This window comes from Suillus clintonianus (assembly GCF_016758775.1).
Source record: "Suillus clintonianus strain FC179 chromosome Unknown DEU56scaffold_131, whole genome shotgun sequence".
Lineage (NCBI taxonomy): Eukaryota > Fungi > Basidiomycota > Agaricomycetes > Boletales > Suillaceae > Suillus > Suillus clintonianus.
Genome location: NW_024539355.1, coordinates 9,429 through 31,074, shown reverse-complemented (window position 1 = coordinate 31,074; position 21,646 = coordinate 9,429). Strand labels below are relative to the sequence as shown.

The window sequence follows — 21,646 nt, the reverse complement described above, 5'->3', positions numbered from 1 at the left end:
AAGGTTTATATCCTCGAAATGAAAATGACAGGACAGGTTACGATGTGGAGTGCTCTGCCTGCATTGCATCACCTCGTGTGCGGCCAGCCATCTCTCGCGACCGGAGCCCCTCTTTCTTCTCAGGCACCATGTCGGCGGACGGCGCGGTTGACTCCACGCCCTCCATGGAGGCAGGTTGCGGAGGATCCGTGTCCATATTGGCAGGTGGAGATGGCGTGCGCTGAAGTCCCAATCTCTTTGACCGAGCGGAAGGATTAAGGTAGCCACACTTCGGGCAAACGTACTCTGGCAAATGCATCAGTATGTCGAGGCGAAGAGATTTTGAGCGATCTCACGGGTGTCCTCCCAAACGCTCTCCTTGACCAATCCATTGTGTGAGAAGCACTTCTGGCATATAAGTGCATAGCGCGAGGCAGCCACGCTCATTGAGGATTCCTCGTCACCCAAAATGGCATCGGCGAGTTTGTCATACCATTGCTTGCGGGTCGGTTGAATTGGCTGTGGCGTTGCTGCAAAATGTGTCAGCGTGTCGGATCATCCGTAGACACGTAAACACATACGCGAAAGCTGTAGAGGTAAATTTCTTTGCTGGGCGATAGGTGTTTGCAGGTGTGCCTGTTGGGTTATGGGCAGTGGTGTACGGGGCTGTGAAGGCTGCAGGCGCCGCATCGGGGTGCCAGGATCGGCGTATTTCTCAAGCAGGCTCCGTGTCGAGTCATAATTGGTCTTTTTCTTGATTTCTTCAACTTTAGCGCGCTGCTTTTGAGTGACGACTCTGAGGGTTTTCTCTGCCGCACTCTCATTGAGTGGTGAAAGACTTTGATTCTGAGAAACTCACCTTCGCGTCCGCCTTTCCACGAATACCATATCTGCATCATTCTCCGTGCAAACAATATTCTAGGGTGATACATGAATGGGATTGGATTCAAATGCGTGGTGGCACATACATTACAGGTCCCACTAGGACTGCTACTTTCGCTAACAGCGAGTCATGCCACGTCGCAGGAAGCATACGCGCGTACCACAAGTATACAAATGAAATCCATAGAGAGAGCGTTCCAAGCGTGAACTGAAGTGTTGTCCGCCGCTCACGGAGTCGGATCTCTGCTAGACGTGTCTGCCGTCGTGCAACATCAGCTGCAAGTGCGGAGAGAACCTCCTCGTAGTTCTCTGAACCACTCTAGTGGAGAACATTTAGCGCAAAACGAGAGAAAAGGAGCTGATGCTTTACCTTTGAGAACCAGCGGGTTACGAGGGACATGACGGGTTGGAAGAAGAGTAAGTGTACACCACGTCAGTTGAACAAATCGGGCTCATTATGGAACACGCTCTGCACAGCCACATCATTCACGGTTTGTGACGTACTACTGCTTGCGGGCCCCTTGAGCCCGCCAACATAAGCGCTACACCGTTGGTGTGGATTCAGAAGTAAAGGTCTGGCTTTTTTTGGCATGCATGGCTAAAATTTAAACTCACATTCGACGATTTCTTTGACAATCCGAAGTGATAACTCAGAGTGGTCAGCCTGACTTGGGCTTTGTTTTCACAGTCGGGATGATTACTAGCTGACTTTTTGCTCATTTGCTACACAGTTCGGGCTCTGGTTGGAGACCAGTGTTAAACTGTCACTCCTTGGCATGGCGGCGTTCACGGCGGCGAGCAATGAGCATTCTGGAATATGAATCGATACGTTTTCACTCTATGATTTGTCATGTCCCACTGATGTAATACCTTGACTAGTGGACTGGAACTCAAGGGAGAGGTAGGTCATCGTTTTCTGACCTTCATAGCTCATTCCGTTTTATGGCACTAATATATACTATCAACAAATCCGTCTCGAATGCTCTGGTCAGGACTTCGACACCAAAGAACTTGAGGAGGTTGAATTCGTCGACCAGGAAACATCCTTACGTATACGTGAGGGACAACGCCAGGCACCTTTCATGAAACTGTAAGTTGCTGAATATATCTTGAACGGTGTTTTCAGATTCGGGCGAGCTCCGCTAAATCTATTCAATGCCCTTCCTGCATCGAAGCACCTGCGGACTATGTATCCGATCTTGTATGGTGTTTTCAATGCACCTGCATGCCGCATGTGCCTGCATAGTCGAATAGCACACTAGGCTATCAATGTCGCAAAGACCTTACAGGATGTTGGCTAGTCTGTCAAGCTTACACTGTCCTCTACGTTGATGAAAATTGACGCACATTGCGGTTGCACAGGTTGGTTGGTTGAACTTGCGTGTTTCAGCTTCACTGCCGTTAGAATTTTGGTTTCCCGCTTTTGTCCTCGGACATAAACGAAATTGATTTCCTTTGCTTGTTATTTTAGTCAGGCGACAATAAGGATCTTAATCTTGACAGGAACAACATCCTCGAGTGCGAACAGAAGGGTATACGTAAATAATAATAATAATTGTCCACTGATTTGTTGTTCACCGATCTAGAAGTAACAATTCTCCAGGAAGCGCCTTTAATAAACGCTCACAGCAGCAGTACAATTGACAGTGATTTGACCGTCCTATGAACCAATGTTAGCGCGAATTCCTGAAACCGGCGTCGATGTCTCACATAGTATTGTGGGCCAGTACAGCAGACAGTCTCCTTAATACAACCTGAGACACTCCCATTGCTCGCGGTTGTGATAGCACTGCAGCCGTAGCCGATAAGGCCACTCAGTCCAGAACTGCTAATAGAATATTCGGCCAGGATATCTTGACTGGCTTTTACGGAGGTCTGTTGAGAGTTGGTATGTTTAAGAGCCTCTTCTGGGTCAGTGATTATATATGATGATACCCACCGTCGTGGTGTTGGTGCAACACATGGCGTCCCCCGAGTCGCAGTAATATGTTGTGGAAGCAAGAACTGGCAGAAAAACAGCGGAAGCTATCAGAAATCGGGACAACATTGGATTTTCACGAGGGTGCAATGTGGGCAAGTCTGAGTAGAGGTTTCCGTCGCGCACCTTGTATTTATAACTGCACGACTTTGTAGATGTTTGACCTGGTGTTGGAGGATGGCAACGGCGAAGCAAACAAATGAAAGTTTGTTGTAATTGTTACGTTCCGTCATTGATCCTGAACCGAATAGTAGATACGCTGAATCATATCGAGAGGTGCGTCATAGTCACACGAAAGCATCTGGGGCCCCATCATAAAGCAGAGGTCTACGGTGTTAAGGATGATCAAAAGATGCGAGAAAGTCTCTGGGTGATACAGATCAGTAAGTTAATCGCCACGTACCCGCTCCTACAGTCAGACACACCCAGAACGAACGGATAAGCAAGGTCAAGAGGTGAACTCACAGATTCTTACTATTATAGAGTTGGACAATGCTAGGAACGTACAATGCCCAAGGATGTCGGGTGGAGTGTTTGAATTTTGTAGGTGATTTAGTCATTTGATATTTTTCGCATGTAGATTTTGGTACCATCTGTTGTGTAAATCAGTTCGGGTGACTCGGAGTTGCGTGAGAGAATGAGTTCGCGAGGCGCTGGTTACGCTCCTTCCTACCACTCCTTTGTGCGAGGGGGAAGACTACGCGATTGAACATGTTCTTCGTTACCCTCCAAGCTCGTAACGGACGTCGGAACCAGCTCGGTTGCGGCAGCAGGCAGTCTCACGAGGGTAATGATTCCAAGCACGTAGTATGATATTGCTACATATATATAAAAAATGAGGAACCATGGTTGTTGAGGAAAGAACATTTCACGCTCACATGGAGTAGAAGCAGCGGACACTAAAGATGAATGAGTCTTTGCAGCACCAGGAAGGAGCATTCGCGCGGGAATTGGTCTGGTTTTCAGTTGGTACATCATACAACGAGTTTCAGGCTTGAGATCTTGAGAAACAAACCCCTTCCACGGTTTTGCTTTGCTCGAGTACGTCGTTGATGGACCAGAGTTGAGCTTTGTCATCCCAGTCCAAACTGTCAAGCAGTTCTCTAGTGGGTGTGTGTATATGCCGAAATGTGAGTGAAGAAGAGGCTGAAATTGGCGCCCATAACTTCGTCACGGCGCTTCTCACGACTACTACAGTAAAGCGAATCGTTCATCGGCGAAGCTCGAAGATTGAGCTTAAAAACTTTCAAATTTCCATGTTGTCAGTGCGTACGGCCACTATGGATTTGTCTTTCTTCGTCAATGGCTCACTCCACGATTTTCTGTCTTTCAAAGTCCAATGCTTCCGGGTTCCCCACCCATGACTTCAGTTCGAGCTTCCGAGTCTGTCTTGCGAGAATTGAGCTGCTGGGGCCCAACATGTCACGGAGGATCAAGCGTAGTCATAACATATAGAGCAGTAGGTGAACCAGATTCCACTATGTCATCGACGAATATTATGATAGAGATATATATGGTCCATCAGGCCTCAAGACCTCACACTTGGTGGTCGAAGCCGCGGGAGAACCCGTCACGCATGCGCACCCATCTAGCGCACTGAATTCGGGCGAAATAAACGTTGAATCAGGAAAACTCATTCCACGATCCTCGCAAGAGTTTCCCATCCACCGCCCTCCACAATCCAGAGTCGTCAGCTCCTCGCAACCATCTTTCGGACAGCCTGCCATTTCAGACAGTAATTCATCTATGTTACATTGATGTTCTGTGTACACGTCTTCACCAAAACAATCGTGCACGGTGTACTGAAATAGCTCCGTCTCCGAGTTGACAGGGAGACGCTCGCTGACAGGATAAGAGGAAATGAAAGAAAACTGGAGAGAACCTACACATGACGATGCTGGTTTGCAGAAGCACTGATTGTTTCGGTATGCATCGCAATATTCGTGATCCTGATCAGATCCATCAGAAATCCGTGCCGGTCAGCACAAATTTGATTGCGACACCCAATCATAGGTAGGATCATCATCTGGCTGAGCATGCTGATTATCCATCAAGGACGCATCTGCTGTGTGGCGGCCTAGGTGCGGATGGCTATGCCATACATGCTATACTTGCAATCATGGCCGACAATGTACATGTCGTGGGCGCTAGCTTACAGCAAGTGGAGTGGGTAAGTGCAATCAGTTCACTGCCACACAAGAACCAGATCCGGAGTTCCCGATATTGCAGCATTTCGAAATACAAACAAACCCCGTCTCTATTCGAATTCTTGATTGCAACAATGGGTTGTTATCATCCAGGAACTAATGTGTGCCAAGCCATACGGTGCCACCTGGCACCAGGTTGTTTCTACTTTGGCGATAATGCGCTAGATGGTGGTATATATCTCAGCACGAACATTGTCGTTATGACTCAACCCATCCACTCTGTTCACCACGCACTGACACCGATCCCTTGAATATGACTGTAGTCTCAAATGATCCCAGCTGGTTTCCAACGATCAACACCAATCGTAATTTCAGCTATGTTGCAGGTTTGTGAGGAGCCATCTGATGGACGATGTTGAGAATGTCTCACGTTATCTTTCACTGGCGCAGTTGCAACCACTATTGTGCTGGTGTACGATTGGGGTGAGCAAGGTAGTGCTTATCGAGGGAACTTGAATTTATTGATGTTCCTATGGTATCATCCAGCGCTGACATTCAGACAAGAGGTAGGTTGATTCCATGACCGGACTAGCAGCCATCTTACCAACTTTCGTAGTTTGAACTGATCTGGGTAAGCAGTCTGGTCCTATATCAGAACGACAACCTGACCATGTAAATCCGGGGCAGAGGCAACGCTGGTCCCATATGACTATAATATATCTCGCTGTACGCAGCTCGTGGTATAAGCACGGTTGGCAGTTGTGCTAACTTCAAATTATTCTAGGTGCGCTGCCTTGGAATAGCATTCATTGTGTATGTCACCAAGAACCAATAAGGTGGCACTGCGCTAACAAGCTATCTCCTCCCATGATAAGCACCACCATACTGTGTATGTCTCCTCGCATTCACTGTGTATTCGTTTTCGTCTCTGACGCGCGGTATCTAGTTAGTTTCCAGTCAGTCCCGGTGACAGATGCAGTGAGTATTCTGCAGTGGTGCTGTCATTCCCGTCGAACTAACCGTACTCATATGTAGGGGTGAGTGAGATTCTCAACCGTCTTCCTGGTTCACTAACATAATTGAAACAGCTGTGAGTTGTCTGGAGGCATCCAGTTCAAGGCTCTTTAATAACTGTGTTCATAAGGTACAATCATTAACCGCATGATCTCGTGGATATCTGTCGTCGTGAATACGCTTGTGGGCGGTGAGTTGCTCGACTACAGTACCTCGATGATTTATTGACTTGCCATGCAGTCATCATAGTCATCCGGTTACATGCCATGTATCAACGATCCAGAAAGATGCTCTTCTTTCTTGCTGCGATGTTCTTGGCTACGGTGGTCCTCAATGGAGTGGTTTCTGTAATGGCAACCACCCATATTGTAGGGGGTAGGTCATAATTTTGGATGAGGCACAGGCATACTATGCTGATGTAACTAATGCTAGAGGAGTTCATTCTTTTCGGTACCCACCAGTGCTTTTTCGAGGGTGATGGACCTGGCGAAATGCTGATGGCCGGGACTTGGATACTCGGTCTTGTTTGGGAGGGCCTCGCACTGTGTCTTGCAGTCTGGATTGTTATAAAACACCTCCACGAACTGCGACGAACATCGACAGCATGGACCATCTCGGGCACTTTTGCGGCGTTGATAAGCACTCACGTGCTTTACTTTGCAGCGTGAGCTCGTTGCTCTGAATGTCATGTATCTTTGTGTCTGAAGTTCTGCATCTGCTAGCTTTGTTGCCGTGGCTTGTTTCAATGTCGCTGGTACACTGTCTTCAATCTTGGTACGCAAACCTGTGATTGAACAATCTGCGTCTGACCACTTTTCTACATTAGAGCTCAACTTCTGTTGGGGCTTTGATTTATTGGGGTTTTCTCCAAATTGCCACGTCTGCGCAAATGTTTGTGCTGGGTCCGCGCCTCATCCTTAGCGTTCGTGAATATAACGCTAAGGCGGTGGCCCAATCTGATGAAGGAACTGCCATGACTACGATTGCTTTCCACGAGCACACGCAGAGGTCAACTGGTGATGTTGTGTAGCACTCGGAATGATTGACAGTTGTCAGTTATTTGTGGCGTTTCGTCGTGGTACAACCGTTCCATCTGAAGTTGTGGATCCACATGCCGCTGCCGTTTTTTTTTTCGCTGTCGCAAACACCGTCTTCAAGTCAACATCATCAATTCATGAAATTCACAGAATTTTTCGACACCCCTTCTAACCAAGATCTCATGCATGGTATACCAAATCTGTGTCCTTTTTGCTAGATCTCACACGCGTAGTGATCAGCGCAAACATGCATTAACGATGCACAATCAACTTTGTTGTCACGGTATTCAGCCTGAAGACTATTTCTGGTGCTACTGACAACCCAACATCGCTTCTAATGTGAAACGAAACAATAGATTCCAAGTGTTTGATCCATTTCGATTGAAAAATAAGGGAAACGTACAGAATTCATGATCCATAATTACGGCACTACCTCGAGGGAAGGAATAAGGGCAACGTATTCTGCTCGTTGCTCATCTCTCATCCCCACCTCACCATCTAAAACCAGGCGCTCCAGGGGACAATTTGACCGTGCAAATAATGCCTTTAACCCACCATGAGGCCATGTTAGACCGTCACTGTGATCGCGGTTAGCTCCAAACACGCGCAAGTCTGGAAGCGATAGAGCATTGAACAGGCGAGATAAGGATGTGAGATCGGTCAACGTGCTCGAAAGGCTCCGACTAGGACGGAGCTGTAAGAATTGGATTTTGGGGTGCGTGAGTGGCTCTAAAGTTTGCACTCGCATGAGTGCGGTGTGAACTGTTAACGAGGAGAGGTCGTGACATAGCTGGAGAACTTGGAGGACTGAAGCCGGTTCGAGTACTAGGCCAATCTCGACATATGTCAGGTGGGTCCATACAGAGCCAAAATGATAGTTCTGTAGGTCAAAACACGGCACTATTACCGAGAGCCTGCACATAGTGAACGGCAATTGCGACATAGATTGCGCGACAGCTGGCGTAGAACGATCACGATGTAAGCCTATGGTTAGTTCCTCAAGTGCTGGGAGGTCTGTTAACAAAAGTGCTAATTTTTCGGCATCGTGGTTAAAAAGGTAGAGATAATTGAGATTTGGTTCATGTATGGGAGGATAATGCTTCGTAATTGAGTCGACTGATCGCCGGAGCAGTCGAGTACCAAGGAGAGTGGGAGTCCCTGCGACTGCTTGAGCCATGAGTCATAGCAGGGAGCCGCCCGCTACCAATCCTTGTCGTCAACTTCCACGAGCAACCTGCACCACAGACTGGGTGTGCTCATAGCAACACCCCTCCATCGTCGGCAGATACTGGTCAACAGCATAGGAGTTTTAGAATTGACGGGCGCCATGAGGCCCTTCCAAGGATTCGCATATATGTTTCCCCGTCGCTGCATCCCACAGTTGGACAGTCCAATTCAAGTGTCTGCATGAAACGGTAAAATGATCCAAGTTGTCGACAAGACAATACTGCTAAGTCACGATCTGCGTTGATGCAGGAGATAGAAACGAGAGAGGAACCGAACAGTTACCTACGGAACGGGATTAGTTCGGCTCCAATCCGATGAATGGCCCATACATCCGCGAGCTTCCTGATAATACTGTCAAATATCCTGAGGGGTTGAAGAAGGGCGGCGGGTGCTCCAGATCTCACAGGTCCCCAGAGTGGTTTCATGAGCTTTGCAGCCTCTTTGGCGTCTCGAAGTGCCGATTGGGGATTAGCACCTTGTTCCACATCAGACGGAGCACCAGAAGTCAGATAGATAGAGCAGGAATTGATTACCTACCCCAACACCCGGAGTCGATGAAGAATCTTCACGATCAATCGTCTTGCGGCTGCCTGAATCCTTCAAGTTCGAGCGCTTGCGTACGATCTCGAAACCTCTACAAAATCCGACAGACGGTGCCACGGGGTCGGCCCTAGATAATAGACAAGGGATGTGTCGATGAGAGCCAGTATTTCCAGTGCAACAACACATACGGAGCGTTCATCAGCTATTGTTTCGCCAGATGTCTGGATGTCTGGAACAGGAACAGGCCTTGAGTCCTTCAATTGATTGTCGTCGTTTATGGTGACTAGTAGGATGCGACAAAAAGTTGGAGACAGGGTGAGTCCCACGTCCATTAAAGCCATAATGTTAGGCCATACCCTTGACCGCAAGCGTCAAGGCAATGTTGGCTGCAGTGTTGACTTCAGGCACTAAGCATTGGGTGGGGGGAAACGCAAGGCAGCCGAAGGAACGACCATGTTCATTCTTCTACGGTCAGTCTAGACTCTAGAGACTATGGAAAACACTGTCCTGATCCGTCACAGTGAATGATGCATCCATCCACGTAAGACTTGGCGAGCAGCGTGAGCTACAAGCAGAATTTGACCTTCGGACATTCGGCCCATTACATGGAATTTGGGCTTCCGGATGAGCAACGATTCTATATCATGAATCACTATCAGAAATGTTTGTGGGCCGAACTCAAGAAAGTTTACAAGTACTCGCCTCAAAGACTTGTAGGGAATGATTAAATACGAGACTCAGTGGTGTTCGCCTGAGGCGGTGAAGCGGAGAACATAATCATTCAGCAGCATTGAATGTGCACATGTTGCGATGTACTGATCCTAGTGACTCGGATGGCCTTAGAACGGGCGTAGCTATTTTGACGCGGTCGTGCCGCGCGTGCATAGGTACTACAGACCATGGGCCCGCAGCTTGCCGCTTGAGCTTGAATTTCGGTTTTCGTGCTCACACGCATTGACGAAAGCTATACTCTAAACTACTAGTAGCGAATAGGCACTTGCCACTTACTCGCTTCCTGGCTATCAAGCGTTGATCTGACCGTTCTGCGCATCATGCCGTGGACTTTGGCGCTGGTAACATACCTTTGAGCACTAACCATGACGACACTGACAAGTCTTCCACACGATGCTTTGTACCGTGTCCTATGCTTTCTCTCTGTTCGCGAAATCATCTGCCTTCGACTGGTGAGAAATTCTTGCTTATTGTTTGTATATCAAATCCCTTATATTGAACATGCTTGTAATATTTGATATAGGTGTGCAAAGACCTTCGTGACTTGACATTCCACACGGCTATATGGCATGATGCGTATAAACACGCAAAACTCCCTCGTCCCCTAGGACCGCTCGACTCTCAGTCTCGCGAGTTCTTAGAGAACACCCTCGTCAAAAGCACTCAAGTTGGCGTCAAGTGGAACAAGCAAGCTCTAACGATAACTTCCAAGGCGACTTGGTTCGAGCCCGAGTGGTCAGCCTTGCAAGGAGACCATTGGGAAGTGGTGTCTGGGTTATGGCTCGTTATCCCGCACATCAGCGGCCCAGACATCCTGTGCTATGATCTGAAACGCGGGCTGCGCCACGTCGTATACCACACTAATATCGCTCAGATCCTATCGTTCAAGAGCACGATTTCTGAGGCACCAGACGGAGGATGTATCATGCATGCTATCGTCATGGAAAGCGCCCGCAGCAACGCGTCGTTCTCACAGTTAGTCGCCTTTAAATATCGTATTCAGACATTGAACGGGTTTCCGGTAGTAAACTGCTCTCCATTCGTTTTTCTGCTGATGGTCCATTATTGGAATTCTCCATGGTGATTTCTGGCGATGTAATCGGAATGGGAATGTCGCAACTATCTGCTGCGAAGCGCTTGTTGTGCATGAGCGATCATTTGACTGGTACTCTGAACTTGGCAGTGGATACCCACACCCGCGTCCTGTACCGCTTTCCACCACCAAGCTCTATCATTGTCCGTATGAAAAACTTTCCCATCATGTGCATTCCTCATCATGAATCCTAGGAGCCCACATTCGCCATAACTTGCATGCAAGAGACATACCTGAAGCGTCTCATTGCCACTGAAACTCATATTCTCGCAATGTTTACCCCTCTCACTATTGTCAGCCAGCTCAATGAGGGAGGAAACTCTCGTGTGCTCATTCAGGCGTTCGCTCTCCCGCCTATGGGAACCACCACCGAATCCTCACCCACCCTTCAACTCACCCACGAAGGACATTGCTATCTCGATATCGAACGTGTTTCGCTTCTGTGCGACTCTATGACCAACGCCGTCACAGGGCATACCCAGATCAAATTCCTCACACATTACATGAGACTTAACCTGACGAAGTACTTTGCTCACCGAGTAACGTTATCCCCTCCTCTGCTAGGGCAGAAGTTGGGGAATATCTCTCTTTCCACCGACCAGCTTTTCTCTGTTCCTGGTTATGCTAACACCATGAAGTTTACCACATCCTTTGATGGGCACGCGCGCGGTATCTGCGTTCTCCATAACGAGAGGGACGGGACAGAATTCTACGGATTTACGATCGACGCTAGCAGCATGGATCAGCCCTGTTCAGGCATCGTTGGCCCAGGGGTCGATATCAAAGAGGTTGAAGCGACAGAGTCGTACCCCTCGTCTTTGAGGATGACCTGGAATGTGAAACTAGCATTTGACGGCAACTTGGGTAGGATCTGTTATAGGAAGCGGGGCGAAGAAGGACGGAATGTACTTGCCATAGTAGATTTGGCTTAGAGGTTATCAAACAGCTTATATATACGTGGTGGACTGATACATAGTGTGAATTGGATATTTTTAATTATCGTTTCTGAAGAATGCACGCGCTTTAGATCTTGCATAGCAGTAAATAGTATATCTTAGCTCGGCGATAGTGCGGATGGTGATGTAGATTTGAAGGAAGGAATGAGTGTCAATATTAATGACATAGCTCGCCGCACATATGCCGCATCCTAAGTGCAGTTTACACCTATACAAAGTATGATGATCGTACAGTGGTCAGGAAAGGCCCCTCCCAATGACTCAGCACTGCATCGCACCATCGCATCAACGCAGGTGTCCCCCAACACTCCGTCCTCAAACCTTTCCAGCCGTAGCAGCATTCTTTTTCTGTTCCTTCAGCTTCTCGATCCGCTGCAAAAAGCCAATCAGTATAAGCTCAAGTTCCTCCTTGTTCCAAAGAAAGAAAGAAAACAAAAAGCACTCACCAACCGCCTCTCCTCCTTCCTCCTCGCCATCTCAGCAGCCTTCTCCTCTTTCGACATCCCAGCCATACTAGTTGATGGTGTATTATCAACAGAATTCGGAAGTGGGCGAGGAGATGATACTGGTGTTGATCGAGCGCTTGAAGCGGGTGAAAATGCTGGTGCAAGAGTAGAAGTTGCGAGGGATCTGCGGGGTTGTGGGGAGAGCGTGCGTGAGATATGGGAGGGATGTGAGGTCGTCCATGGATCGGGGGAGCGACTTGTGGGTCGAGATGACGATGCCATTGCGCCCCATTCGTCAGAAGCTGTATTAGATAGATTGTTGATCAGCAGGAACGTTTATGGAGAAGGAAATGATACGTACTTGGAGAACTGGCTCGTAGCGATATGCCGAATCCTAGACCGTCAGCTGTACTCGCGAGTTTTGATTCTACGGTGGGTGGAGCGCTCTCGAACGCGGCTGTACAGAAAAATAAACTTAGTTTAGATCTGGATGATGTTGTTGAATGTCAAAGGGACGTACTCCAATCTCCCTCGTCAGCATGAATGTCGATCAAATCGTCGTTCCACAAATGACTACTGCCCTGCCCTGCCTCGTTAGCGACTTCTTCAGCGAGCTGCGCAGCGAGCGTAGAAGTCGGGGCTTTATTTCCACCTAGTTGGAGACCTTTGCCTCTGCCTCTTGATGGATTCATGGAGGGTGAAGGTGAAGACGCAGCTGAAAGAGGTAGAGGACTGGCACGCCCATTAATAGCTGGTGCCGACAATGATCCATCAATAGTACTTGAGATCGTTGTTTGCATGTCAGCAGGGGCAAGCTGAGCGGTACATCCTTGTAAGCCATCAATGTCATGGAAAATGAATCAAACGTACCTTTTTACCAAGTGACGATACAGCCCACCCTGTGAGAGCGGCTGCTGCTCCAGTTGCTGAATTGACAAGGCCAGTTTGGGTGAATGTACCTGGAAGCCTTGCTGGTAGATCGTCCCCACCCTCTTCTGTGGATGCTGATTCTGGCTATGAAAAAGGGTGTATAAGCAATACAAACCGGATTACGGACAGAAGATCTACCATAGTTGCAGCGTGAGCTTCTAACCGCTTGACAAAAAGTTCGACAGCCTTGAAGGCCTGATCGCGAACCAACCTGGACATTTCCAGCCATCAACACATCAAAGTAGTGAAATGAGACTCGGGGCTCACTTTTCTTTATCCAGCGTAGCACCTACGACAGCAGAAACAACTTTCCCAGCTACGTCCTCCATCTCAAAGCACTCCGCAGTTGCCATGAACGCCATAACGCCCGCCACACGAGCGTGGACAAACGGATCCCTGAGCGCCATGCTGAACGCGGGAACAAGAACTTTTCGTTTGGTGTTGTACCCTAGTGAGGGGCCTAGGCGGCCGATAAGAATACAAGTGTTGGTGCGGATGGAGGCTTCTGGGTCTGATTGGAGGCGGGCAAGGTGACGGAGGAGGTCGTTGTTGAGTATGCGGTCAGATAGCTATACAAGTGACCGTTAGCGGCATTGTTTACACTGTGGAGTCAACATACCTTGGGAGAAAGTAGGACAATAGCGCGGACAGTAGCTTCTCGAATGACTGCGACAGTGTCAGTGAAGCCGGTTTGCTGCACGGATAGGATGAAGTAAGTGAACGACAGATGAAACATGTGTCATACCAGGTTTGGCCAAATCTTATCGACGACTGTTTTTTTATCTAGCTTCTCGGCGAAGTCGGGGAGACTATCGAGGAGCGCAATACGTGTGCCACGGTCAGCACTTGCAAAGAGCTTTACGAGGGGTGCAACAATGATCGAGCCGTAGTCGTCAGGTGCAACATTCTTTCCAAATTGGAGGACGAGAGGGACGATGGTTGCTGCTGAGGCACCGCCGAACTCGAGCGCGGATGCGAGGCATGGCAGAACGCGATAAGATACAAATTCGGGGGGAAATGAAGAACCAGATTCCTTGAGCATGCTACACAGCCGCGTCACTGAGTAATTAATATGACAATCCGAAAACCAACACGTACCGTAGCAATGATGCCTTGTCAGATTCACTACTCAGAGTGAATCCGTCCAGTCCAGCGCAGACCTTGACGAGCCGGTTATGTACGAAAAATCCATGTCCTTCTCCATCTGACTCTGCCATACCAATGTCTAGTAGGGTCTTGGCTGACATTCGTGATTTGGGATTCGGGTTGAGGAGCTTTTTGAAGGAGGGAAAGACGGACGATGGTATGGCACCTCTGGAAGAGGCTTGAGGTGGTGGATGAGGTGGCTGAGCAGTCGGTGGTGGAGGGTGGGTGGGATTGAAGACGGCATGAAGAAGTAGACCAAGGGCGTATCCGTCTGCAGCCGATAATGGTACGCTGTAGATGTATCAGAAAGGCAGCTAAATGATGTGTCGTAAACTGATGACGCACTCTTTAAGGGCAGACCAACCCTCCTTCTTGACTTCTGGGGGTGCGCAAGTCATTGCGTCTGGCATGAGGCCGCCCATGGTCTGCAAGGGAATGGTTACTTGGAAGCGTACAAATTACTTATGAAAAGGACGCACATATATAACAGAAAGATCATCTTTTGGATTGCTCAACACCTCGAAGCCTCCCAACTTCCACTCTCCTGAAGGGGTGATAAAGATGGCATTTGGACGGACATTGCCATGGGTAGAGGAAGCAGAATCATTGAGAAAAGCAAGAGCAACCTAGCTCAGAATGTAAGTAAGGTCTTAACGCAGACAAAAAGTGCAATTCTAACGGAAATCCGGTGTAGCCCCCAAATCAGCCAGTCCTCCCGCTCGCGTGGAGCATTGGAGGTTGACTGGGATAGCGCGAGGGGTAGAGGGCGAACCCGTTCCGTCATGATGCAGATTGTTGAATCAGATTCCACAACATCGATGAATCTAAGTACATCTGGATGTCGTATGGTGCGCAGTTTCCGTAGAGAGTTGCGGGCGAGAGGTATGGTGGACTTGTTGAGCGGGTGAGTGAGATCATACTCGAAGACCGAGACCAGACTACCATCCTCCTGCCTTGCAGATTAGCCTGGACATGATTTGGACCCGTGTCGAGAGTTGCGAACCTACCCGTTTCGTAGCGTCGTACAAGGTCCAGAATGTCTCGCAGGAGTAAACCTTGGGACCCAGCGAGAAAGGTAGGTTTAGCCCCGATTTTTGGACTAGAGTCGATACCGCAGCAGAGCCGAAGCTGCGAAGATAGTCCATGAAACCCTCAAGTTGCAAGTACGAGACAATCGAGTGAGAGTAATACGGTGTACAGTCGCTTCAAGGCTCTAAGACTAGTCACCTAGTACGGCACTGCTAAACGCAAACATTCATTTTGACACGTATGATACAGCATCACTTCTCCGTGGAAGTCAAAACGCCGCGTACTTTGAAAACGATAGTGGTGTCCCAATTTCTACGAGTATCAGTACAGGAAACAATGTGTATTATGTGTGTTCAGCAGCTACTGATTTCGTAATGTCCGCTTCAGAAGTTCAAGATGCCTACACGCCGATATTATGCTCGAAATCTGTCATGTCGGTTTGTCTGGGCACTAACACTAGTCATGCTTCAAAACCAATATGGGCACACCACGTCCGACATGTGCGCACATATCGTGCCCAAAAGATAAGATGCTTTACCCCCCTTCGCAGGTTAAATACGGCGTTTACTAACATGGAGAAGTCCTTGTCAAATATATCGAGGCAGTCGCAGATGTAGTTGAGCGAAGGCTAGATGCTTCTGGAGGCACGGAGAGGGCCGGAGATGTGCCACGAAATCGAGTACAAGACATCAAGTACGTGTATGTCGAAGGGGACGCAGTGATATGCAGTCAGGAATGCTTCGACGCATCAGCTTGGAGCTCCTCGAGTGGAACACGAACAAGGCGTTCTCCGGTAAGTGGTACAGTTTCGTCACTGGAGTCTGCCGAGAGCTGTTCGCGACTGTTCACTGCAGGATGATCAGCGTTAGATTACAAGCTAAACGGAACCTTGCTCACAGAACAAACTCAAACTTTGGAACATGAGAGGCCATTGCTCGAGCACCTGACCATGTACTGTTCGAGAAGGTTAATGATAGACAAGGATCAGGTTAGGAGTAGAAACCTTGGCCAGCATCGGCCATAACCTCGCAATCCTCTGCAAGACCCTCTATGCGTTTCAGGAAGAGAGCGCTAGCACGTTCAAGCGCAGCAACGGCCTCGAACTCTTTCTTTTTCTCCTGCAAACGTGACGTTGCTGCTGCATTATTGGCCTGTGATGTGAGGGACGCAGCATGTGAAATGCGACTCGGCGCGACAGACTGGCGCATTTTGTATTGGGATGTCGATTAGCAGAACCTTGGTGTGGACGATGAGCTTATCGTGGGTAACAACAAGAAGGTTAAAAGTCCGATTGGCACGTGATCGTTAACCTTTAAGTTTACCTTCCAGTGCTCTCGTAATTTTTGGGAGCTCGCAATCTATGGGATATTATAACGGGCCCTCAAAACGTTTGGCTGACGACAAGCAAGCTGCAAGGATTCTCTTCGACTTCTACGCGCACGGTGATACCTCACCGGTGTTTGATATGAGCCTCGTATGATTCGTATCAAGTACTGGTAAGGCATCACCGTAGAACATCACTACTATGGGTCTGCGATCAAGTAAAGCATTCCCGAACTTTCCATGGCGCCTACCGAGTGCTTAACGCTCGATAGTGCCTAGAGGCTGCGGTCACTAGGGTAGCCATGTTTCCCGCCCTTTCTCCACGACTTCGCGCACCCTACTTCTCTCAGACTGATCCTCGACGTCAGCTATTTGCGATGAGCGAACACATTCGATCGAAGGATTCGAGGCCAGATGCTCCTCTAGAAGTCTGCAGATCCAGTGAAGCAATCACAGGCGAAGGTCCAGTACGTTGCTCACGAGGATCCCTCTTCATAAAATTCATTACAATTGAAACGCTTCTTCTGACGCATCCTTTGCCCAGGGCCAACCCCGTGGCACAATCTGTCGTTTTTTGGGGAAGGTCAAGAGTGGTATGATCAAACAAAAATTCTGAGTGGACGAGGATACCGTGCGTCCTGGAATGGGGCTGAGCATCGGGCTCACTAACACACTCAGTGGCGCAGTTACCGTCCTTCCATTCATTGCCTAGTGGCTGAAGGTGGGCACATGGTTACTGAGCGCTGTTAGAAATACCCTCGCGCGCCACGGCAGCGACATTCTGGATACCAAGAAGCCTCGTCAACAGCAATTGATTTGCGGAGATTCATTCAAATCTTCGGCGGTATCGTTTAGCACAGCACAGCACATCTATATGTATCAGCGCTGCCGTTCTCGCCCCGATATCTAGCAAATTTACTGCAAGGTTTCCGAGAACCCTGCATGTAGCATGTGGATGCAACTTGAACTGGACATCTGCTCAGACGTTGATCAGCGGGCACACAAGTCGGGTGAAGTCAGTCTCGTTTTCACCGGATGGCACTGGCATCGTGTCTGGTTCAAATGATATGACTGTCCGACTGTGGGATGCAGTGACGGGGCAGCCAGTCTGTGAGCCCTTGCGAAGGCACACTGATCACGTTCAGTCAGTCTCGTTCTCGCCGGATGGCACTCGCATCATGTCTGGTTCGGACGATACGACTGTCCGGCTGCGGGATGTAGCCACTCAGGAGCCAATTGGCGAGCCCTTACAGAGGCACGCTTACATGGTGCATCTGGTTCAGTTGATACGACTCTCCTCTTGTGGGATGCAGCGATGGGGAAGCAAGTCGGCAAGCCCTTGGAAGGTCATTCTTCTTGTATTTCCTCAGTGTCATTCTCACCCGACGGCACTCGCATTGCCACTGGTTCGTACGGCAATACTATCAGGCTTTGGGATGCATCGTCGGGGCAACCGGTCAGTGAGCCTTTGCAGGGGCACACAAATTTCGTTGATTCACTGCGCCAGATGGAAGCCGCATCGTGACTGGTTCACGCGATATGACTATCCGGCTGTGGGATGCAGCATCACATCTGGTTCTGAAGATCATACTGTCCGGTTGTGGGATGGAGTGATGGGGCAGCCGATTGGTGATCTCTGGCAGGGGCACGATTCTTGGATTAGCACAGTCTCGCTCTCGCTCTCGCCAGATGGCACTCGCATTGTCGCTGGTTTGCAGGACAACACTATTCGGCTCTGGCGTGCGGCAACAGGGCAGCCAGTGGATGCGCCCTTGCGTGGGCATACTGAAACCGTTTCCTCAGTCTCATTCTCGCCGGATGGCTCTTGCATCGTGTCCGGTTCATACGATAAGACTGTCCGGCTATGGGATACAGCGACAGGGCATACACTCGGTGAGACTTTGCGAGGGCACGCTGACACGATTTCTTCAGTCTCATTCTCGCCGGATGGCAGTAGCATCGTGTCGGTTTCCAGCGACCAGACTGTCCGAGTCTGGTATGCCACAATTGGGCAACCATTGCAAGATTGCACAAAGAAACATTCTTCAGCAGTCTCCTTCGATAGCCGCCACACTGCCATGCCCCCCAGGGTGGACAGCACTGTGGGATTGACACATCCCTGCAACGATAACTTCATTCGCTTCTTATCCAACTCGACCCACGCGCTGTACGACGTTGCTGAGCTCGTTGAGGACATTTCCCTTGATGACCAAAGGTCAACCTCTTTTTCGCTCGGAGTTGATGGATGGATGGTGGGACATAAAGGGGTCGGCTCCTTTTTTTGGTACCACCCGCTTCCCGCAAGACATTCCACGGACTATATTTACGATGCCTAGAGCATGTGCTGAGCTTGATTCGAATTGCATGACACATGGAAGATACCGGCAGAATTGCAGGGACGAGTGAGTTCCTGACCTTTTCTACCACTTGCAACTAGTCAACTTAATGATGGTTTGTGCCAGCAATCGATTTGTGGAGATGTCACCAGAATACATATTGTGACATCGAAAAGAGAAACAATTGAGATATAAGGTATGTAGTGCGTCCATGGTGTGATCACTAATGAGATCAGGAATTTGTCGATGTTGAATATCCAACATGTCACACAGATACAGTGCAAATCTGGAGCTGTGTAGCGCAAATTCACGGTCTCCAGTATCCATGGAAGTAAAATTTGATGTTTGTTGTGATGTCAAATTCAAATGGAGTTTCGACACAAGCTGATGTCTACAGTAACCGTATACATATTGCGCAGCAGGTCTATTAGTAGAAGGAAGTCAGTCGCTCCTACCTTCATCGCCCTGTCTGTGATTGATGGCATCATGATACTACGAGATATCACCAAGAGATTCATCAACACGCTCCGTATCAGCCTGAGTGATAATGGATTCTATATAACGACATACACAAAACTCCAGGAAGACTCGGATGCCCACGCCTTCGCACATCTGCTAGGCTGTAGACGGCTTGAGTCATTATTTTCGCCATGGGTTCAGTAGGGATGCCATTGGATACTGCTTGTTTACTGGCAGTGATACTGGAAGGCATTGTATACGGTGAGCATCGAAAATGTGTTTGTTCGTCCTATGGCCAACGAGCTAGGAACACATCTCCAGGCTTCTCAATCCTCATGTTTATGGGTACCATCTGGTCTTTGACATACAAGCAGCGCATGCAGGACATCAATCGCCCAATGCTCGCGGTGGCCATCCTGCTGTTGATACTGAGCACTGGGGTTAGCGCTTCTTGTTTCTTATATCCGTTGGTCTACTGACTTTCTGCAAGCACATCGTCGCGAACGTCATTCGTATGGAAGATGGGCTAGTGAAGTATCGCGGCACGTACCCCGGCGGGCCAGTGGCATACTTGGCAGACCCTACCCAGAAAACGCTTGCAATTATGCATGTGTTTTACGTCTTACAAACTCTACTGGCTGATGGGGTAGTGGTGGGTTCATATTTTTATCTGCCAGGTTCAAACCTTTTTGGCTTACATTTTGTAAAAGATTTACCGCTGTTATGTTGTGTCGCAATCAGTCTGGGTCATTATCATACCAAGCTTGCTGTGGTGCAGCGTCGCAGGTTGGTTTGCAGTCATGCTCACGAAGTCGTGCTCTCTGACGTTAGATCAAAGTGACTGGTTTTGGTGCGGTCTACAGCTATTTGCAAGTCGCAAATTACTCCGGAGACTTGTTCGCTAACCTACTTGGCTGGCCTGCAAAATGGGTTACCGCATTCTTCGCCTCGACTATGGCAACGAATGGATTGAGTTCAGGTAAGCACGTTTCCATGAGCGCGATGACGAGGCCCTGAATGTGTCCAGGATTACTCGCATATCGCATCTGGATGGTTGAACGGAAAGTCTCTACAGCTCGCGGACCCAATGGCAATAGTATGATGCCAATAGTGCGCGTGCTTGTGGACGCCGCTATTTTGTATACTGTGGTTCTCGTCATAACACTAATACTTTTCCTATGCTCGAACAATGTAGAGGAACTCGCGCTGGAAATGGTGATTCCGCCCCAAACACCTGGTATCCGAAAAGAAAGGCTGATTTTTTTTGAACTAGATCCCGTCGATCATATCGATTGCCTTCTACATGGTCCTTATACGCATCGCAATCAACAGACAAAATCGCACTCCCTCGACCAATGAGACGGAACTAAGCACTTTCCACCAGAGTCGTATGCAGGTTGATATATCCAAATATACGCGCAATGACGGTACCCCAGTATATGGAATAGGGAATGAAGATCAGCCATCGACATTGAAGGAGTAGTCTATAAATGGGCCCTTGCAATCATAACTAAACATGATCGCTATTTATTCCCTAGAGATCTGTTTGGACCCCTAATTATCATGTATTCATGCACAGACTCAGTTCACATTGCTGTATCTCACCGTTTAATTGTAGTTATACTCCCCAGTTGCTGGAAAGCGACTGAAGTCTCTCCAACAAAACTGGTCCGACATCACAATATCGTAGATATCCCATAAGAAGCATCGTAGTGTATGATTTATTATTCGTTCTATTAGTATTATATATACCTCCTGGGTGCCACAGGATATGCCCCGTACAAACACACCAGTCACCGAGTTCCGTCAGAGTCAGTGAAAACTCCAACGATTGTATTTTCAGTACGACTTGCAGATGACGGTCCTGGTGGTTCGCGGAGATAAGTTACTGACGTTCAACCCGAACCATGAGTACTGAGTCATGACAGTAACTCCGACTCAATAGAGTTACTTTAACCATGCTCCTGTTTGTCTGTTAGTAATGCGCGTGTATCGCGTCGTGATCTGGCGGGATCGCCTTGTTACAATGTCATCTTTTCAAGGTCAATATTAATCTCAAGGCCAGAGGCAGAGAGGACTCGATGAAATTGCCCAGAATAACCTGATTATTGATACTCCGACACGGAGTTTTAATATCTGAATGCGTCCTGTTTCTATTATTATATTATTTACCCGTTCAAAACAAACACATTCATGCAGGTTGGACCTTGTGGGGCCCTGCGACGCTTTTCTTTCCACTTTGGTGCTCACCTGGATGGCATGCTCGTTAAAGTTCCGAAGTACAACGAACGTGTTCTGTGCCATACCCTTGTGACGGCAGGGTATTATTAAATGGAGTCGGTCAGCATCTGCCAGGTGAGTGGAGTTTGGACCAATTATTCTATTTAGA

At 48.6% G+C, this 21,646-nt stretch overlaps 6 protein-coding genes across 6 annotated transcripts; 2 read left to right on the top strand and 4 right to left on the bottom strand.

The window, feature by feature from the left end:
* Positions 1 to 37: 37 nt before the first annotated feature.
* DEU56DRAFT_894853 (uncharacterized protein) lies at positions 38 to 1,305 on the bottom strand (the record flags this gene model as incomplete). Its single annotated transcript, XM_041356373.1, has 6 exons — positions 1,232 to 1,305; positions 948 to 1,180; positions 839 to 897; positions 561 to 788; positions 336 to 509; positions 38 to 285 (listed from the first exon to the last, which is right to left on the bottom strand). Exons 1-6 carry the CDS (start codon positions 1,259 to 1,261, stop codon positions 38 to 40), a joined length of 972 nt encoding a protein of 323 aa, XP_041202670.1. The 5' UTR covers positions 1,262 to 1,305.
* Positions 1,306 to 7,157: 5,852 nt separating this feature from the next.
* Positions 7,158 to 8,396, bottom strand: DEU56DRAFT_928391 (uncharacterized protein). Its single transcript, XM_041358636.1, has one exon. The coding sequence runs from the start codon at positions 8,212 to 8,214 to the stop codon at positions 7,459 to 7,461; it is 756 nt and encodes a 251-aa protein (XP_041202669.1). The 5' UTR covers positions 8,215 to 8,396; the 3' UTR covers positions 7,158 to 7,458.
* A 1,508-nt stretch (positions 8,397 to 9,904) lies between these two features.
* On the top strand, positions 9,905 to 11,564 carry DEU56DRAFT_918367 (uncharacterized protein; the record flags this gene model as incomplete). Its single annotated transcript, XM_041358107.1, has 4 exons — positions 9,905 to 9,991; positions 10,063 to 10,514; positions 10,565 to 10,775; positions 10,827 to 11,564. 4 exons carry the CDS (start codon positions 9,905 to 9,907, stop codon positions 11,562 to 11,564), a joined length of 1,488 nt encoding a protein of 495 aa, XP_041202668.1.
* Positions 11,565 to 11,627: 63 nt separating this feature from the next.
* On the bottom strand, positions 11,628 to 15,378 carry DEU56DRAFT_112852 (uncharacterized protein). Its single transcript, XM_041344612.1, has 14 exons — positions 15,118 to 15,378; positions 14,790 to 15,059; positions 14,590 to 14,736; positions 14,456 to 14,535; positions 14,063 to 14,401; positions 13,710 to 14,007; positions 13,584 to 13,658; positions 13,232 to 13,533; positions 13,103 to 13,175; positions 12,905 to 13,048; positions 12,555 to 12,849; positions 12,396 to 12,491; positions 12,035 to 12,336; positions 11,628 to 11,960 (listed from the first exon to the last, which is right to left on the bottom strand). The coding sequence occupies exons 1-14, from the start codon at positions 15,253 to 15,255 to the stop codon at positions 11,904 to 11,906; spliced, it is 2,616 nt and encodes an 871-aa protein (XP_041202667.1). The 5' UTR covers positions 15,256 to 15,378; the 3' UTR covers positions 11,628 to 11,903.
* A 21-nt stretch (positions 15,379 to 15,399) lies between these two features.
* On the bottom strand, positions 15,400 to 16,414 carry DEU56DRAFT_835267 (uncharacterized protein). The gene is made up of 3 exons (XM_041354748.1): positions 16,143 to 16,414; positions 16,037 to 16,093; positions 15,400 to 15,987 (listed from the first exon to the last, which is right to left on the bottom strand). The coding sequence occupies exons 1-3, from the start codon at positions 16,345 to 16,347 to the stop codon at positions 15,869 to 15,871; spliced, it is 381 nt and encodes a 126-aa protein (XP_041202666.1). The 5' UTR covers positions 16,348 to 16,414; the 3' UTR covers positions 15,400 to 15,868.
* Positions 16,415 to 19,460: 3,046 nt separating this feature from the next.
* Positions 19,461 to 20,779, top strand: DEU56DRAFT_865191 (uncharacterized protein; the record flags this gene model as incomplete). The annotated part of the gene is made up of 7 exons (XM_041355379.1): positions 19,461 to 19,518; positions 19,579 to 19,697; positions 19,748 to 19,909; positions 19,968 to 20,043; positions 20,096 to 20,236; positions 20,285 to 20,472; positions 20,531 to 20,779. The coding sequence occupies 7 exons, from the start codon at positions 19,464 to 19,466 to the stop codon at positions 20,738 to 20,740; spliced, it is 951 nt and encodes a 316-aa protein (XP_041202665.1). The 3' UTR covers positions 20,741 to 20,779.
* Positions 20,780 to 21,646: the final 867 nt, after the last annotated feature.

Bases quoted from the DNA above. Each gene is read 5' to 3' on its own strand.
- DEU56DRAFT_928391 (XM_041358636.1), bottom strand. From the start codon at position 8,214: ATGGCTCAAGCAGTCGCAGGGACTCCCACTCTCCTTGGTACTCGACTG.
- DEU56DRAFT_112852 (XM_041344612.1), bottom strand. From the start codon at position 15,255: ATGGACTATCTTCGCAGCTTCGGCTCTGCTGCGGTATCGACTCTAGTC. The intron at 13,049-13,102 runs GTAGATCTTCTG...CCTTTTTCATAG, and splicing joins AAGCTCACGCTGCAACTATG to CCAGAATCAGCATCCACAGA. The intron at 12,337-12,395 runs GTACGTATCATT...TATCTAATACAG, and splicing joins GCTACGAGCCAGTTCTCCAA to CTTCTGACGAATGGGGCGCA.
- DEU56DRAFT_835267 (XM_041354748.1), bottom strand. From the start codon at position 16,347: ATGCGCCAGTCTGTCGCGCCGAGTCGCATTTCACATGCTGCGTCCCTC. The intron at 16,094-16,142 runs GTTTCTACTCCT...CTTCTCGAACAG, and splicing joins TATGGCCGATGCTGGCCAAG to TACATGGTCAGGTGCTCGAG. The intron at 15,988-16,036 runs GTGAGCAAGGTT...ATCATCCTGCAG, and splicing joins CCAAAGTTTGAGTTTGTTCT to TGAACAGTCGCGAACAGCTC.